Here is a 17537-nt window from a genome sequence, read left to right on the forward strand (position 1 = left end):
TATTTTTCACCTGCCCCCTCATCCCCAAATCTATGAGGATTTTGATTGGACTATACTGATCAATTTGGAGGAAAATCGACATCTTAAAAATGTACTGAGCCTTCCAACCCAGAAAGATGGTATTTCTTTCCATTTACTTAGTACTTCTTTTGGCAAAATGCTAGCTTTCCTCAAACAGCTAAGTCTTACGTGGCTTCCATTGGATGTCTCCTTAGGTGCCTTGTGTCTTATGATGCAAAGTGAGCGCTGCTCACCACCGAGGAGCTCCCTTGGCAGAAGCTGCAGGCGGTGGTACCGACTCTGGCTGCTGCTGTGGGGCTCATGCCTGGCACAGCTGGGGCTCCCCACCCTTGCGGCCCCAGCTCCTACAAGCTCTCTAGCTTTAGGTTCCCATTTAGTGGAGATGGTGAAAACATGCTAAATGCTCAGAATGAAGCCTTTCAGATGTAGTTTTCCTTTCCCCCAACCAGGATAATGCATTTCCAGGACAACCTCCTGGCCTGCAGGCCCCGTGAAGCTTCTCTGTACCCTCAGTCTCTTCTGGTAGTCTTTCTGGGACAAGAGAGAAGACTCCAAAACATTAATGCCTGCTGCAACCAATGTTCCTGTGGGAAGGTTCAGAAAATAACCCTGGCGTAGGAGCGGGGAGAGCCCGCTGCCTGGGAGAGTTATCCCACGTGCTAAGCGCCGCTGGCCACCACCACACCACAGCCCCCCGAGGACCTGAGGTCACAGGGTCTCACTTCAGGGAATCTGGTGGGAACAACTCACGCTGTCCCAGAGCGTCTGAGCAGGATTTCAGAACATGGGGCAAGCAGCACAGTCTGCACGTCTGGCCGGCCATGGTCTCAGCCAGGTGTGGTTTTTGGAACTGTACACAATGGAAGCTGAACAAAAAGCACCACACCACCACCACTAAGGCCCTCAGGCCACTGAGCTTCTAGGTATTTCAGCATAGAAAGAGAACAGGAACTCTCCACGAGGCTCCCTTGTGGCTTAGATTCCACTGAAGGCTTTCTTTGCTATTGGCTCTAACATCTACCCACTATTTTGAGAAAATGGTATAAACATTTTTTGATATTATTTTCAAGGATTTCTTATGAGGGCATCCAGTGTTTCTCAAAGAAACAAGGAGAAGAGTCATGAACCCTGCCTGCTGTTTTGCATTCTGGGCCTGACGGACCCTTGCAGGGCATGAGCCCGGTGCAGCTGCGTGAGCCTGCCAGCCCCAGACCGACAGGCTGCAGGCCCTCACTAGGTGGCACTGTGAGTGAACCAAGCTCCTGGAGACAAGGTCCCCACATTCTGCTCTGTACCTTGTTTCCTCCCTATCAATCGAGAAAGCTCTGAGGACTGGCAGGAAAAGGGGAGAAAGAAAAAGCCTGAGGAGACCAAAAGGGCTCCATCCTCTCAACACATATGTGAATATAGTTTCTGTTTATCTAATACAACTTTCAGATTGTTCCCAAGATGCTTGAGACGAGTGGATCTGGTGTGCACACAGGTAAGAATTCAGAGCTCCACACCGGCGATCTGTGGACTTTACAGCACATAAGACAAGCAATGAGCAGCCCCCTGGGGCCTGGCAGAGGTCAGCTGTGCCTAATTGCTCACAATGCCCAGCAGAATGCGTCTGGGTCGGGTTTCTAGGCTGCAGGAAGTACTGGAGACTTGCAGAAGAACACATGTCCAGCCCTCTGGGCTCTGGCAACGGAGCACGAGGCCGTGACCCTTGGGACCAAGAACAGCGAGGACACTCACTGCACAGCTGCTCAACAGTGGCCCACTGCTCAGACTTCTTCCACGTCTGGGCAAGCTCTTCATTTCTGGTCCTCACGGCCTCCAGCAGCAAGCTGATGCTGTCCTGCAAGAAGCCAAAACAGAAGGTTCCAACTTGCTCTGCGTCTGGTGGTCAGACTTTTCTTAATAGGTTTCCTCCTCCCCAACATTAAGACATACTTTAAGGGGATTTTTACTAACCTCATAGGCTGACACTATGAAATGCAAAATATACACTTGGGTCTATAAATACAAGTGCTAAAGTGAGATAAAATTTAAATTCCTACCAAATAGCCCCAAGCTGGCTGCTGTGCCACTGTTACGGGGGATGTGTGCTCAGGTGCTGGGTCATCACAGCTAGTGTCCCTCCTGCCAGAGGCTCAGATTAGTGGGCAGGAGCCCCGTGGCTCAGAAGTCTGTCCTTTCCCCTCATATTCTCCCTCTGTCTTCTCAGCCATGTCTTTAAAATGCACTCTATACCCTAGGCCTTTAGAGTGGACATGCAGAGAACTGAAATAGTTCATATAACTAGAGATTTATAAAGCCTTCAGGGAGTTAGTTCTCAGGACCTACAGAATAAGTTTTCTAATGGGTGACTGTAATTACTGGGCATTTACCAGCAAGGAGGCCCCACTGAGAAGCCAGCTTTCCACACCTGTCCAGCTGGACAGGCAGCGGCTGACCCTTTGGTCAGAGGTGCAGCAATCTAGGCTTCACAGGGAAAGCAAAAGCCAGTGGGAACTCTCAGGGGGCCTAGTGTCAAGTATCAGCAGTGAGTAGTTTGTGAATGAAATATAGACACATGATAAACCCAGCAGGATAGAAAACAAATGCCGACAGGCCACCTGACCTGGAAGAGCAGAGGGGAGGGGGGCCTCCATTCTATTCTGTCACCTCTGGGGAGACACACTGAGTCAGGGACGCAGGGGCTCAGAAAAGAACTCCCTTCTCTCTCTCTGGCATTTCCTTGGGTGTCAGGCAGAGAAAAGGCCAAAGGCCAGGGTACCCACAACATGGCACATGCCAAGGGCCTGGCTAGAGCCACTGCCTGCTGTCCCCACACAGAGACAGCAACTGCTGACTGGGACACCTGCCCTCTTATTCCCTGGCAGTGTGTCTTAATGCCACCTGTGCAGCTGTGTACTTGGGACCTGGGTGCTGCCCAACCTGCTGGGCCAACGTGGTAAAACCAGTCAGTTTGGGAGGAGGTGAGACACATTAAGCGGCAGAGGCTGTGATTCTGAAACAGGATGGAAGGACTTAAAATTGTTGGACCCCTCATGTTCCATGACAGAAGACACAGAGCTAGACTACCTCTGCATTTGTTTTTTGATTCTAATGAAAAAACCTCTACACATCATGGGGGAGAGGGGGCTGCAGACACCTAGGAAGCTGTTTCAGTGCAAATGATAAAGGTGAAAAATTCATCTTTCTACCAATTAACTCCCTTGTGAAGAGACTGCCCACAAGATGCAGTAGGACTTCGGCCCAGCCCTCAGCTGCACTTGGCTTTGTGATGGAAAGGAAGCACCTCTTCATAGTCAAAGCCCACCTGGGCCAGAGCCAGGCGCTCTACCCACAGCCATGCACACTCAGGCCTGTACCTGCAGAGGCATTACTTCGTTGGTGACCAGAAACAGTAGGAGGTGGAAATCCGAGACAGTATCCAGGAACACGGATGAGGTATTCTGGGACAAATAGGTGGCCAAGCTATGGAAGTCCTAGAACGATGGGGCAGAAGAGAAGAACAGACATGAACATCCCACTACAATTCCGCAGTGCCAGGCCTGGAAGACAGCTGCTTTCCTCCTGTGACAGTGGGACACAGCACTGATGGCCGCTTCTCTGACTGCTAAGGGGACCCAGGGACAGAGGGACACACAGCTGCAGAATAAGCTGTGGCCCTCTTCTCCCAGGAAAATGCTCTCAGGACATCTGACTAAGAAGTGTAAGAAAGCAGGTTTACAAAGCTGCTCCAGCTGTGAGACACGTTCAAACAGATGAGGGACACCCCTTCTCTCCAGGGGGCTTCACTGGGGCCAGGAGTCCTGCCTGCCTTCCCTGCCTGGTTGCACGCTGACCAGGGCAGCATGACTGTCAGGAGGAAATGCATATGTGTGCGCACAGGGGATCACGCAACCTTAATGCCTTCAGCAGGACTAAAGAAGAAATTCTAGAGAGCCTCCTGAAAAGTGGCTCTGCACCTCCATAAGTGGCCCAAGTCCCTGTGCAGATGGGCAGAGAGGAGACCAAAGCATCACAGAGGTTTGGTAAATGAACACTGCTTCAGAAGAAAATCCTATTTTCTGCAATACCTGGTAACAAGTTAGGATCTAAGAACCAATGTGCGTTCACAGACGACCTATGTGGCACGTACAGGCAGCCACAGCAATTCTGGCCTGGCCTGGTCCGCCAGTGAGTAAAGGCCATAATTGAGGAGGTGACGAGTGAGATTAGCACCAGGTGCCAGAAAACCCAGGTGGCCAGGCTGCGAAAGGCCCACACAGCTCCGGCAGCGCCTGAGAAATGCAGCAGGTTGGCAAGACGGGGCCAGCACAGAGCAAACAGTGGTGCCAAGACAGCTCCACAAAGAGCGCTCCTAACAATCAGACACTAAAACAGCTGTTGGAAGAGGACATAAGGCGACAAATAAATTTTGGGGAGAAGAAAGAAGAAGTCGGCTGAGAACGGTCCTTCTAGCAAATCTGGATGCTCACAGGGATTTGCCTTTGTGGTGCCTGTCATCCTTGGCCCTGGACAGGGTCCCGCAGCCCCCAGGGTCTCAGGAACGGCCTAGCTGGGCTCTGTCTTAAGAATGAATCAGGAGAGTTTGAAAGTTTGGGCTTTCTGAAAGGACAATACAGATGCTAGAAAAATAAGTCGTAGTTACTTTAAATTATGTTTTTAAAAACAAAAAGCTTACCTGTGTCTCACCCAACACATCCCGGTTTTCAATAGGAAATGGATTTTGTGAAATAGAAAAAGTATAAACTGGATCCTTGGGGAAAGTTGTTGTGATCTAATAAACAAAAACACAAACCGAAGATCAATTGTGCTAAACGGACCGTGGGCAGCCCTCCAGTGCCCGAAGCAGCCCTGAGCATCCCCCCTCCCCGCACCCTGAGCTACTCATAGCAGCAGCAGCCTAGCAGCTCTGCACTGGAGGGAACAGTCAACTATTAGTGCGACCCTTAGCTGAACATTCTCAAACTTCAACTCTGGAAAGCGAACTAAAAAATCATTTTTATCCTCATTTTTAAGGTCGTAGGCCACATGGGTAGTTCCTGTACGCCAGCCCCTTTGACACCTAACCCAAGCCCCGCAGCACCAGGCAGGGCGCAGCTTCCACGCGACGAGCCGTGGATGATGACAGAGACGACATGGAGAAGGCGAGGAGCCATCTCAGCAACTGCCACTGTCATTGTCACTCGGCCTGCAGGACACAGCACAATCAGCCTGGGTGGTCTCGAGAGGCGCAGCAGCCTCCAGTGAGCTCACTAGGGCCCTTTGAATTCTCCACCACTGCCCCGCGCAGTGGGGTGTCCAGGCAGGAAGACCAAGGCCCTTGAGGTGCAGGGCGCCACTCTCCTGCTGCCCCCTGGAGATAGACTGGAGTCAGGAACCTGTGTCCCAAGGGGAGCCTAAGCCCTTCATTTGGCACAGACATGCTTTAGTGACCACAGAGTGCATTCAAACCTAACACATAATCAATAGAAGCTACAGGGACAGTGGTAAGTGTGCAAGAATCAATACAGACACAGCTTTTCATTTCTCCTGGCAGACCCCCCTCCCCAAGCAAGTCCCCAAGTGTGAGCCATCAAACACCTTTCGGTTGACACAGCTCTTCCTCTAAATATGACACCAGTGGCAGCAGATGACAGTCGCCCAGATTTAGGGTAGCTATTCTGGTTCCTCTGGGACTATTTCTAAAGAATGAAAATGTTGTTCTGGTCTGTTCTCTACATCAGCAAAGGCAGCACACTGTTTCAGGCCGGCTGGCCCAGGGTGAACTGCGACTGCACCAGCATCCCGAAGGATGCACTGAGCCGCCAGCTGCATCCCAGGTCTCAGCCCCACGGGCAGCCGTGTGGACTGGAGCTACCGTGCCACATACCATCTGCGTGGCCTGTCAGCTATGATCCTAGGCCTTTCTTCACCTGAAAGATAAAGATGCCCTGAGTACCTAGGCCCCAACACTGCTGTGAGGATTAAAATGCCCAGACACGCAAAGCCCCAGAACGGCCGGCACACGCGGGGCCGAGTCTTAGAGGCTGTCATGGTTCTAAAGACTGGAGGGGCTGTCCATGCTGCACAAAGGCCTGTGGACCACTCAGGTCCTTCCCTCTAGGGAGCCGGAAGGAGTAGAGCTCGGCAGGAACAGGATGTGCACCAGTAAGTAAGGAAGCGCTTGCACCTGTGACCGCCCCATGGCGAGGGAGAGCCAAGACTCACGAGCAGTCTCCGAATACAGACACCTGGGGAGAGGATGCAGGGCTTCCAACACCTCATTTTGTGCTTAAACCCTCTCCCTAACTAGCCTGTCTCGGGTCATCTATCTGGCACCCAGACACCTCCAGAGCACCTCCACAGAAGCCCAGGGAACATGGCCCACCCCCTCCCAACTAAATAGCTGCCTGGTCACAAGGTCTGAGGACATCAGACGGCCTGGGTCAGGGACCAGGTGAGGGGCTGAGTACACCTGTCTGGGAACCTGCTCTCAAAGGACTATTCAGCCTCTGTCGCCAGGAACAGGAACAGAGAGAGCAGCTACCACAGAGCAGCAGGTTCTGGCAGCAACCACGTGCTACCATGGAAGGACTTCATGAAGGAGGGCTGAGCTCCTTTACACAGGGAGGGTGGGGCTGCTGGAGAGGAGGCCTGAGAAAGCTGGCTTTGCCTCACGCAGATGCCTCCTACGTGTGTGCCATCAATCTGTTCTCATCTTAATTACACCCTAGGTAGTCTAAAACACAGATGCCTTTGAGGCCTAGGTAATAAATATGTTCTTGGAAGGGAGCATCGACAGGCACAGCTCAGGGACCTGCTGCTCCAAATGCAATGGTACTTTACAACCTGAACCACATGACCTCCCCAAGTCCAAGTGCAGCCTGAACGAATGCTGGCAGGCAGCAGTTAGGAAATGTGCCGCCTCCCGCCCCTTTGGACAGAGCTCCGACTGCTGCAAACGTTTTGGGCTCCCGTCCTGCAGCACTCCGCTGCCCTATGGCCTGGGGCCACATCTCCACAACCAGAGCAAGCCTCCAGAAAGGAGCTGAGATTTCAGGGAAGATGCGTTGGCACCAGACCCCCTTCTTGGCTCCTAAAATTCCACCCAGGAAACTGCACTATGCCCTCACGCAAGGACTGTCCTGGCTGTGCCTCCCAGGAACGAGCCCGGCCAAGCAGCGGAGCCGTGACCAGGGTAGCATCTGTGCCCACTGCACAGAGACCCATGCTGGGGCTCACTGACCTCCAGAGGCTGGTTGGCCAGGTTTAGTTTACAAGACGTTAACACTTAAAGTTCTTAAGGAAATAACAAGATTGAAACTAAAAAAATAGCCCTTAAAATTGCAAGCTTTTCAGGGTTGCCAGCTCAGCAAATTCAAGCCCCTCCTGCATGCCTGTCCTGCACCAGGCGGAGGCCGCTGTCAAGCTGCAAGGCACCCTCACAAGGACACCGCGAGCAGCCCTGACCCCCACTGTGAGCCGAGGCAGGGTGGGGAGGTGACACACACTCACGTCTATGATCAGGTACTCCACAGGCAGGGGGCGGGCCAGCTGGGTGATCTCGTTGCCAAACTTGTCTATGTCCTGAAACAGAAAACGAAGGTGAATGGCATGAGTGAAGGTGTGTTGGCCAGTGACATGCTTGTCTCACCTTGTAAATTATGATTTTTGTTGAAGTGTATGAAAGCAGAAAGGAAAATGTGCACATTTTTGCAAAGAACCCACCTTTCATCATTTCTTGGAGCTCTTTACGATGGCCATAACCTTGGAAAGCAGCTGGGCTCCTGGCTGAGAAGGCGTCTCCACTGGGAGCCACTCCAGCCCTGCCCGTGGCCTGGCATGAACACTGCCTACAGCCCAGCCCAGGGCCCCACAGGCCACATCTGTGCCCTTCTCCACACTCCATGGCCTCCAAAGCCAAGTCTGAGTGCTAACTCTTAACAATTTTACTCATACCTCTGAAAACCCAACTTTATGGGAACTTAATACTTGTGTGTCAATAAAATAAACACACACAAATGAGTACACATACAAATATGCAGACACAGAGAAAACTCTCACTGCCGATCTGTCGAAGTCTAAATTTGTTTTGCTTTGTCTAACGCACAGAACATAAAGTTTAATTATGGGGGAAAAGTGGCCAGCATATGTTCATTAATCATAAAATGACAATTAGATCTGATTTATGTCAGACACACTGAGTTCAAACAGCTCTAGAAATAAATTCATATGAACCAATGCTTTTCATTAAAGATTCTGCAAGAGAGGCTAATGTTTTCTACCTAAATCATCACTTAACATTATATAAATCATTCACTGAGTCACATGTAAATCATACATCCGTTAATTCCCAATTATGGGGCCTTATATAAACATTTATGTTTATTAAAGCATACAGATCCACAGGGACACCAGGTGGATCTCTCTGAGGGGTACAGGGTGTTGCAAGGCCACCCCTGCACTCCCCAGGACGTCAGAGGACCATGCCATCCTGGGACACAGCCTTCACAGTCTGCTCCATACTCACACCAAGTCCAGTATTCTAACAGGGAGCCCAGAGCCCCATTTGGCCCTGGTCCTTTTGTTTAGAAATTCAAATTTCTAGCCTGCAACGCATCTCGGTCTATCCATACCTTCCTTACCTGTCTCTGTAACCTAGAGTAGCCAAGAAGAACCTGCCCCTTTGCCCTCCAAGAAAATGGTCCAAATACATGCAACCAGCTAGCTACACCAGGGGCATTAGCACCCACCAAAGGACAGAGTCCTGGAAGCGCCACACAGCTCCGTCTCATGCCTTCCTCTGAAGCTAGAATTACTTTCCACTCCGCTTGGGTCAGTCACTTGTCCTTCCCTGTGACAGGTGGCTGCCCTGTGCTCGTCTCTACAGCAGCCAGGTGGAACATAGCTTTCCATGACTCCACCGGCTTTGACAGGGGCAACCCGAGATATCAACCTGATAAGTGGGTCCTGGGGACCGAGGAAGCAGCAGTTTCTTGAAGGAGGAGATATGGTAGGAGGCAGGAATCAAATCTAATCAAACTAAATCACCATTTCCAAAAATACAGACTTGCCCCTACAAGAAATAATGTGCAACAAATCATACATAATTAGCCCACCTGGAATTCATCTCCAAATCTAATGAAGCTCTGATATGCAGAAACATTTTTCTAGCACCTGTTCGCTTTAATCTTCCTGTCTAGGGATTTTTCTTGTTAAATGCCCCTCTATCTTTTTTTGTGTGTCCTGCTATTCTCTTTCAGATTTAACTATCCAACTGCACCTTTCAGTTCGCCAAGAAAATAAAGGTGTTGCATCCCTCTCTCTTCCCTAGGGGAAAAAACAGGTAACTTCTCTCTCTCCCCCATGCCTTCACTCAAATGTGTTCGGCAACCAATCCCTGGCCCTATACACCATTTTAAAAGGCAATTACTTTTTATGTGCGTTAGTGGATGTCAGGTTGAACACTCAGAGGAAGACGTCTTAATTCTAAGTCGGGCAGCTGTCAAGGTGTCAGCTGTTTTATCTCCACCTGCAGCAAAACACTGGGCAAGTCCAAAATCAAGGTCCCCAAAGCCTCAGCACCTGCTATTGGCCACGTCTGGAAACAGCGGCACCACGGTTGTGACATCAAATGGCAATGCACAGATCTCTGTCTGTTAGCTCCAAGGCACAGGGGCTTTGTGCCAGGATAAGGGCAAACTCCACTGATTGGGCGGCACCATCTTGCTTTGGAAAAGGCAAACGAGATCCTTAACATACTGCTTCTCTTTTTACAGAGCTGGCACAAAGAATAGCCAGCGACAGTCAGCAACGGGGCGGCTCCACGGCAGACATCACAGGATAAGGCAGGAAAAGACAAGGTTCTCAGAACCAAGTTCCTGAAAGAATCATCATTTAGGAGAGGCCAGTGGACAAGCACCCATAGAGCGCCTGCACGTGCAGAGAGCCAGCAGTTGATACTTCTTCAGCAGAGAGGCCAGACACTGCATGCATGTGGGCACAGGGTCCCCAATGCCTGGGGAGGGAATGAAGTGCTACCAACATGAGCTCGTCTCCCTGAGATCTGAGAGCTGGTGAGGGGTGCAGTGTCAGAGACAGGGCCGTCCACAGAACTTGGGACCTTAGCATCAGAATGTGTACTAAGGTCCTTGGGGAGCCCTTGCGGCCACAGGCCCCTGCCCCGACAGCAGACTCATGCTGAGTGAGATGCCATCTCCAACTCAAGGGAAAGAATGAAAACTAAGCTTGAAGGTTTCAAGGACCACAAAGTTCTATTTCCTAAACCGGGATATGATGCTGATACGTTGTTCAGAATCTCTTTTCTTTTTGGCAATTTCTTGATCAACTGATAAATTTTCCTAATGCTAGAAGCAAATATAATCTCCTATGATTAAACATTTGTTTTCAAATGGTTGAAGAGTGCACGGTCTTGCCCTAACAGATACAAAAATGTATTATGAGGCTATAACAAATAGATAAACAGTGGATGGATTATGGATCTCGATGTCAAATTAAATCATAAAAACACTACAAGAAAATGTAGGTAAATACATTGTTTAGGGGAAAAGAATTACTTTCCAAGTGTGATGACAAAGGCAGAAATTACAATGAAGATGGATGTTTGGAATCAGAAAATAAAACATCTTCTTAGTATGAAAAGTATAAAGAAAATGATAGCCTACGTGTTTGCAAGATATGACCAGAGGTTAAGACCTCACAAATTAATGCAAATGTGAGCGATCATTTCACAGACTCCTAAGTGCACAGATGCAACACACAAAGACAACAGCCACTGGGAGGCGGGGATGAGGAGGCGGACACCCCGAACTGGTCTGCAGCAGAGCCTGCAAGGGGCCGTGGAGGAGCTTTGGGAGAATGCATACAGCCCTTGAAATACGTTATCCCTGAACAAAATAATGCTGGCTCTGGGAATTTGTCACCAGTAATTTAGAGCACATGTGAGCTCATGCGGAGAGGAAGCTCCTGAACGGCCCACAAAGCTCGGCTGGCAAGCTCCAGACTCTGGGACGAGCCTGTGACCAGATGAGGGCCAGGTCAGCAAACAAGGGCTATGGCAGGTGCTCCACAGACACTCAGAGAGCCCCTATCCCCTCCACAGCCAGCTCCTTGAAGGATGATGCCCTCTCTCCACTGCAGCCACTTGTCAGTTGTCCCTGCCCTCTCCACTGACCCCACACATACCCTTCATGCCAGGAAGCTACCTGACTGTCCCCTGCACCTGGGCCAGCTCCCTAAAAGCAATGTCTGTCCAGCAAGCTCTTCATCCTCTGAATAACCTCAGTTCTCTCCTTAATTTCAGGGCTTTCTATGCAGATAACCTTGAGAATGGCATTCTCAGTCCACACTGCTCGACTGCCTTCCTGTGCCATACCTCAAACTTCACACAGGCACCTGAACGCACCCCTGTGCTGCCCTCTCTGCTGCTGACCACAGCCTATGGCTCCAACACCCGCCACTTGCCCAGACTGCAGACTTGATTCCATCCCGGGCTCCTGCACAACCTCTCCATCCCCACAGGCCACAGGAAGCAGACATGCCACCTGGCTCAAGCACCAGCCTTCTCACGGGCTTCCCAACTCCGTGCCCAGAAGGCCTCTTTTCCCACGGTGACCTCTCCTCCTGCACTCATGCTGGCCCGGGCCATCTCCCATCTTGCCTGCACCCTCTCCCGGCCTAGCCACTGGCACTTGGTGCTGCTATTGCTAAAAAAGCCTCCTGCCAGGAAAATGCTTTTATTTTTTAAGCACTGCGGCCGTGAGGCTGTCGGATGACTTCACCTTCGTGGTCTATGAGTTCTGGGACACGGAGGAGGCGTGGAAGAGGCACCTGCACAGCCCACTATGCCGGGCGTTCTGGCATGTCAAGGTGGACACGCTGAGCCAGCCCGAGGCCCTCTCCAGGATCTCGGTGTCAGCTGCTTGGTGCATGGTGGGCCACGACTGACCAGCCCCCAGGCCCTGAGGATGAACCTGCCACCCGACCCTCTTCTTATAAAGGATGTCCCCTCTTTTCTAGAAACTTTGGTATACAGGCTGTCTTTTCAATATATTTCCAAATAGCAGTGTGTTTCCCTGCTGTTGGAGGTGAAGGAGAACCCCTCCCCGGCACCCCCCACCTCTGTTGTCTGAGCTGCTGGGCCCTGCTGAAGCCAGGGGTCAGTGGGGATGGGAGGCTTCCTTTAGCCCGCCCTCCACCTCTTCCTTGCCACCCCCACCCCGGCTGAATGTCCACACATGACGAACCCCCCCATCACCCGCCTGCCCTGGCCTCAGCAGGACGCTCCTCGCCACTGCCTCTCACTGTCCCGGTTGACATTCCTCTCCCTGGTAGGAGCCGAGACCCTGTAAGGCCCAGCCTCGGCCTGTGCCACGGGCAAACAGCTGCTGCCAGGCTAGGCACCAAATAAACTTCACTGGGAACAGCAAAAAAAAAAAAAAAAAAAAAAGCCTCCTGCCTCCGAGCCATTCCTCACACCACATTCAAAAGGAACATTCCAGAACCACCTTCCACCACTGCCTCTGTGGCCTCTCACAGCCCACCATTCCCATCTTAAGCACACTCCAGCCCAAATGATCCTCAGCCCCCTGGCGTATGGCCCCTGGATGGGCTCCCTCCCCACCTGGCTAACTCTCATATGCTTCAGGCCCTGCAGCGCCACATCAGGATCTCCAATAGTCACCACCTGACAGCCTGGGTGGAGGGCATCATGGGACCTGTTTACCACGGTCATCCCAGGACCCGGGCATGACACCAAGCAGGTATCCTGGCCTGGACCAAGAGGCTGCAGACTTCATGGCAGGACCACGACAAGCCTCCCTATGCACATGTGCATGGGGGCAGCAGGAAACAGGTGAAGACTGCTGCTGGGGGTCTACTTTCTTATTAACCTATAATTTCTGGTTTTCTATCATAAATGGACATCTGACTTCATAGTAATGAAATGTCTTCTGTGTTCATTTTGAGAATACTGGCACTCCTGTGATCACTAAAGATGTGTGTCTGAAACACGTGACACTGTGCCATGACCACCCGGCTCCAGGACCTGCAGCTGGGCGCTCACTCCACAAACCTCCAGCGCCACTCTCGCCTCAGGCTCAGCCGAGACCCTGGCTTCCTGTGAGCAAACTGGGCTTCAGTTCAAGCCTCTTCCATCCCCGCCGTCCATCCCCTACCCACTGCCAGCTCTCTGAAGGCCCTAGAGCCCCCACGGCAGCCCCTGCCTTCTTACCACCAGTCACCCCTCTTTCCTGGGCATTGCCAGCAGTACACCCTGCAGGTTATTTCTCTTGCGTTAAAAAAACCTCAACAAGATGTCTTGATCCCGCTGGTCTCTTCCTTAAACCCAGGCTAACCAACCTCTTTGCCGTCAATGCAAGCTGCTTGTTAAGGTCCCGCTGGCTATGTGGTGCCAAGAGCGCCCCAATCTGGACTCACCAGCACCTTCGGCAAGGAAACCCTTCCTCTGCATGGCACCCAGCTCCCTCTAAGCTACCTGGGGGGGGCACACTCTGTCTCTGCTCCAGGCCTCCCTTACAGCCACCCGCCCATGTAGGAGGCCTTGGGCTGGGCTGGCTCTTACCTCTCATGTCCACTGTCACATCACGCCCCAATCTCTTCCAGACTGGTGGCCCCAGACACCGTCAAAACACCATGACTGCAGGTCCACATAAGGGGCCACGTCACTCCCCTAAGCCAAACCCTCCTACCCTGGCTGATGACAGGGGCATCTGCATTGTGCCCAACGCTGCAGTGGCTGCCGAGCTGCCGCAAAAGCAACCAGAAACAACTGAAGCGGCCACCGGCTGTTACAAACATACAGGCTGATTCAAATGACCTGGCCACATGCTCAGCAAAGGTACTCATTTATTCACAGTAATTACACTTTTTAAGAATGCATTTAAAAGAACAGAAACACAAATGAGAAGGAACCATGCTAGATGCAAATGGCGGTTGTCACTGCTCATGTCTTCTGTCTCTGCAGAGCTCAAGTGTGTTTGCATGGGCACAGGTAACTCCTGCTGTTAAACTATAATGGATCGCAGGGAAAGCAGGGAAGGGAACCTGCACACGCCCATCCAGGAGTGCCCCAGAGTCAACCCACGCCAAGCACGAATTTCCTCAGGAAAAGCACCTGGCCTATAAATATGCCTCATGTGGGGCTCATGTGGAGCACACGTGGTACTCACACTACTTCTTCACATCACGGGTCTCACGCGCCCTTCCCATCTGCACAGGGGATACTCCTGCCAGCCTCACAGGCTGTACCATCCTGCCCAGGACAGAGAGCGGGGACACGTGGCCCTCCTGATGGACCTCCCGGCTCTCTGCTCCTGTCCTCCATGTGAATGCACACACATGCATGACCATCTACATCTCTTTAAAAAACAAAAAGTTAGTTGGGATAAATTACATATACAAATACATTTTTAATTTTACACAGTAATTTTTATCCCATCTCTTTTAATAATTTTCAGACAACACCTTTAGTGACCACAATATTCCACCATATAAATGTGTTATAATTTAATGCCCTTGTCACTGGGCTTTTAAATAGCTTCCAATTTCTGTTACCCCAGATAAGATCATGATGAACAACCTTAGACAAACACTGGTGTGAGTGCTTTTTACAATGTATATTTTAAATCCAACACCAAAGCCCACAGGAAGACTAAAAGGATTACTTCAATGCTTGCTTTCATAGGTCTCTTTGCTCAAACTATATTTTCCTGAAACATATGTGAAATGAGGGTCTCAAACCCTACAGGGCTGTAAACAATCCCAGGAAGCACTTCTAGCCTGCTCTCACACAGCCAGTAAGCAACCTAAGAAAGTGGTGGTATGATTAAGGAAACAATACGTCCATGACAAAAGGGAACTCACCTCTTAAGTTTAAGAAACTTATGAGCCATGGAAATAAAAAGCATGTTCCAACTGATAAAAGGATATTTATCAAAACAAAAAAACTATAAAAAACCCACAACAAAGTCATGGTTAATGATGAAATCCTGAGGGCATTTATTTCATGATTACAAACAAGACTATACCCTCTGAAGCTCCAGCCAGCACGAGGAGCAAATGATTGGGAACGGGAAACCAGCACTGTCATTACGGGATAACATGCTTGTCTGTGTAGAAAACCTGAAAAGAATATATAATAAACTAGAGGAATGAATACAGCAAAGTTGAATTTCAAAAAATGTACCAGTTTCAATCACTTGACAAAGCAATTTTTAAAAGATGCTATTTGCAACACGCACAAACTATGAAGTACCTAGGGACAATCTGACAAGTGACGGGCAAGACTTCCTGAGAGACACGAGGAAAGTAACATGCGCACGGCACCTCCCATGCTCAGGGGCAATTCTGCAGCGAACGGGGCTCACAGAATCCTCACGAGACCTGTTTGTTTTGAGGCAGCTTGCAAGCCAGTCCTAAAATTAATATGGAAGCGTGAAATGTCAGGAGCAGCCTGGGCTCCTGGAAAGCAAGATGGGCTGGGAGTAACAGGTGTAAAGAATAACAATAAAGTGATGAAGAGCATGTGGTGCTAATGCTGGGTGAAGAAAAACAGCCCGCAGAGTGGAATGGAGAAACACGCCATGTTTGTGGAGACACCAATGACAGAGAAGCACCACAGATTCACAGGGGAAGAAGGGGCTTTTTCAATAAATGGGATTCAGACAGTTGATTATCCACATGGTTAAAAAATATTAAGAAAGAAACCAGGTCCCTACCTCACACCAAACATCTAAAACAATTCAGGAGAACTAAGAACCTAAACATTTAAGACAAAATCATAAACCTCACAGAAGACAACAAACTATGTTTACTGTTCAAAATGCCAAACCACAAAGACAAGAGTCATAAAGCTAGCCTGAAACGCAAATCTCTGGCACCACATGACACTAGATCCTGGAAGGACAGCACACTACGTCACACACCCAGCTGATGAAGGGTCAGGGTGCAGAGTACAGGGACTAAGATGAAGACAAAGCAACTGGGGGAGAAAAACAGGGATTGGACTGAACATGCACTTCACAGCCCATAAACAAATAAACAGGAGCCTGACCTCAAGGGTCAGCGTGTTACAGCTCGATGAAACGCCATGTTGGAGCCTGAATGGGGGGTGTGACAGGGACACTTGTGGACTAGTGGAGGTCAGTTCGGTACAACCAGGGTGCTGGGCCGAGGCTGACACGGGCAACCACACAGTGGGTCTCAGGCAGCTTCATGGGAGAGTGAGCACAGCAAGTCTCTGGGGGACAGGAAGGGCACCACTTCCCACCTACCGAGCGCAGCAACAGGCAACACTACCTGGTTAGGAAAGCAACACACAGGGCACGCGGAGGGAAGGCAAGAGTCTCAGCATAACATTGAAAATGACAGTCCCCTCCCAAGGGGGGAAGAAGGAGGGAGAAGCAGAGGGGAGGGTCCCAGGGGCTTCCAAGGCCACAAGGAACGTCCTGGTCTTTAAACTCAGAGTAGAGACTCAGGGTTTGGTGTTCTTTGTTCCTTAAACATATTTTATAAATAAAATCTCTCATATGTACTCGCTATTTAATTTTTAAAACTTTGAAAAGAGAACAGATGGTGGTTTGATTAATCAAGTGACGTATTCATTCTTACTACGCATGGAAGTCTCTGGAGCATGTGCCAGGGTTGAACCAGAGGCCCACAGCACTGCTCAAGTCCTCTAACGATGCCAGGCAGCCCGGGTGAAGAGCCTCAGCTATAAAACACATGCTGAGCTTCTCCGTGAGGACCCCAGCTGTCACCGCCCACAGACCAGCAAGCTGGTCCAAAAACGGTTAAATGAAACGGTCTAAATCTCAGGACAGCACCACCAAGGTCTTAGGTTCTAAAAATGAGTCAGAACATTGATTTTGCATTACAAAACACTGTGTTACAAATGTACCTTGTTAGGTAGGAACTTGTGGGGGAGAACAGCTAACCCTCATGCTAATTTCTAGGTGTGATTTGATGTATGGACATTTAATAATAGTTTACAGCTTGTGATGCTTCAAAGCATCTGATGCACAAACATGACCTGCCCAAGGGCGAGGTCCGTGCTGGGAGCCAGATCACTTTCACTAAACACTACTGGAGACAGGAGGGAAGACCTCCTCACTGAGGGCTTGAGAGCTGCCTCCTCACAGACCACCACGGAGCACCCCCCCATTCTCTCCTTCACTGTCCCCCAGTCTGAGAGGTGCCCAAGTGAGCCGCACCCAGACGCAACAATCTAAAGGAGCAGAAACAGCAGAGCCACTGTCCTTTGCCCCACAGGCACCTCTTGATGCAGTGACAGGAATGGCACGGCTGCAGCTGAGGACAGGCCTCTACTAATGGGCCCGGCTTTTCCAGCACAGCTCCAAGGCCCCCTCCAGCATCCCTTGGCCACAGCAGCAGCAGCGTATGGCCTCCATCCCAGAGAGCCGAGGAGGAGACAGAACAAGGCGAAAGCCATGGCTGCCCTACACACTCCTGTCCCCTCCCCCGCCCCCCTGTAA

At 50.6% G+C, this 17537-nt stretch overlaps 1 protein-coding gene across 2 annotated transcripts in view; it reads right to left on the minus strand.

The window, feature by feature from the left end:
• NPLOC4 (NPL4 homolog, ubiquitin recognition factor) overlaps positions 1-17537 on the minus strand; it is a 59493-nt gene that overhangs the window by 3181 nt on the left and 38775 nt on the right. For both annotated transcript variants that reach the window (XM_036910596.2, XM_036910597.2), the window contains 4 exons: positions 7519-7590; positions 4703-4798; positions 3384-3500; positions 1762-1864 (listed from right to left, as the gene is read on the minus strand). In XM_036910596.2, the coding sequence (XP_036766491.2) occupies positions 1762-1864; positions 3384-3500; positions 4703-4798; positions 7519-7590 (388 nt within the window). The remainder of the gene's footprint in view (positions 1-1761; positions 1865-3383; positions 3501-4702; positions 4799-7518; positions 7591-17537) is intronic.

Source organism: Manis pentadactyla, chromosome 4 (genome assembly GCF_030020395.1).
Source record: "Manis pentadactyla isolate mManPen7 chromosome 4, mManPen7.hap1, whole genome shotgun sequence".
Taxonomy (NCBI): Eukaryota; Metazoa; Chordata; class Mammalia; order Pholidota; family Manidae; genus Manis; species Manis pentadactyla.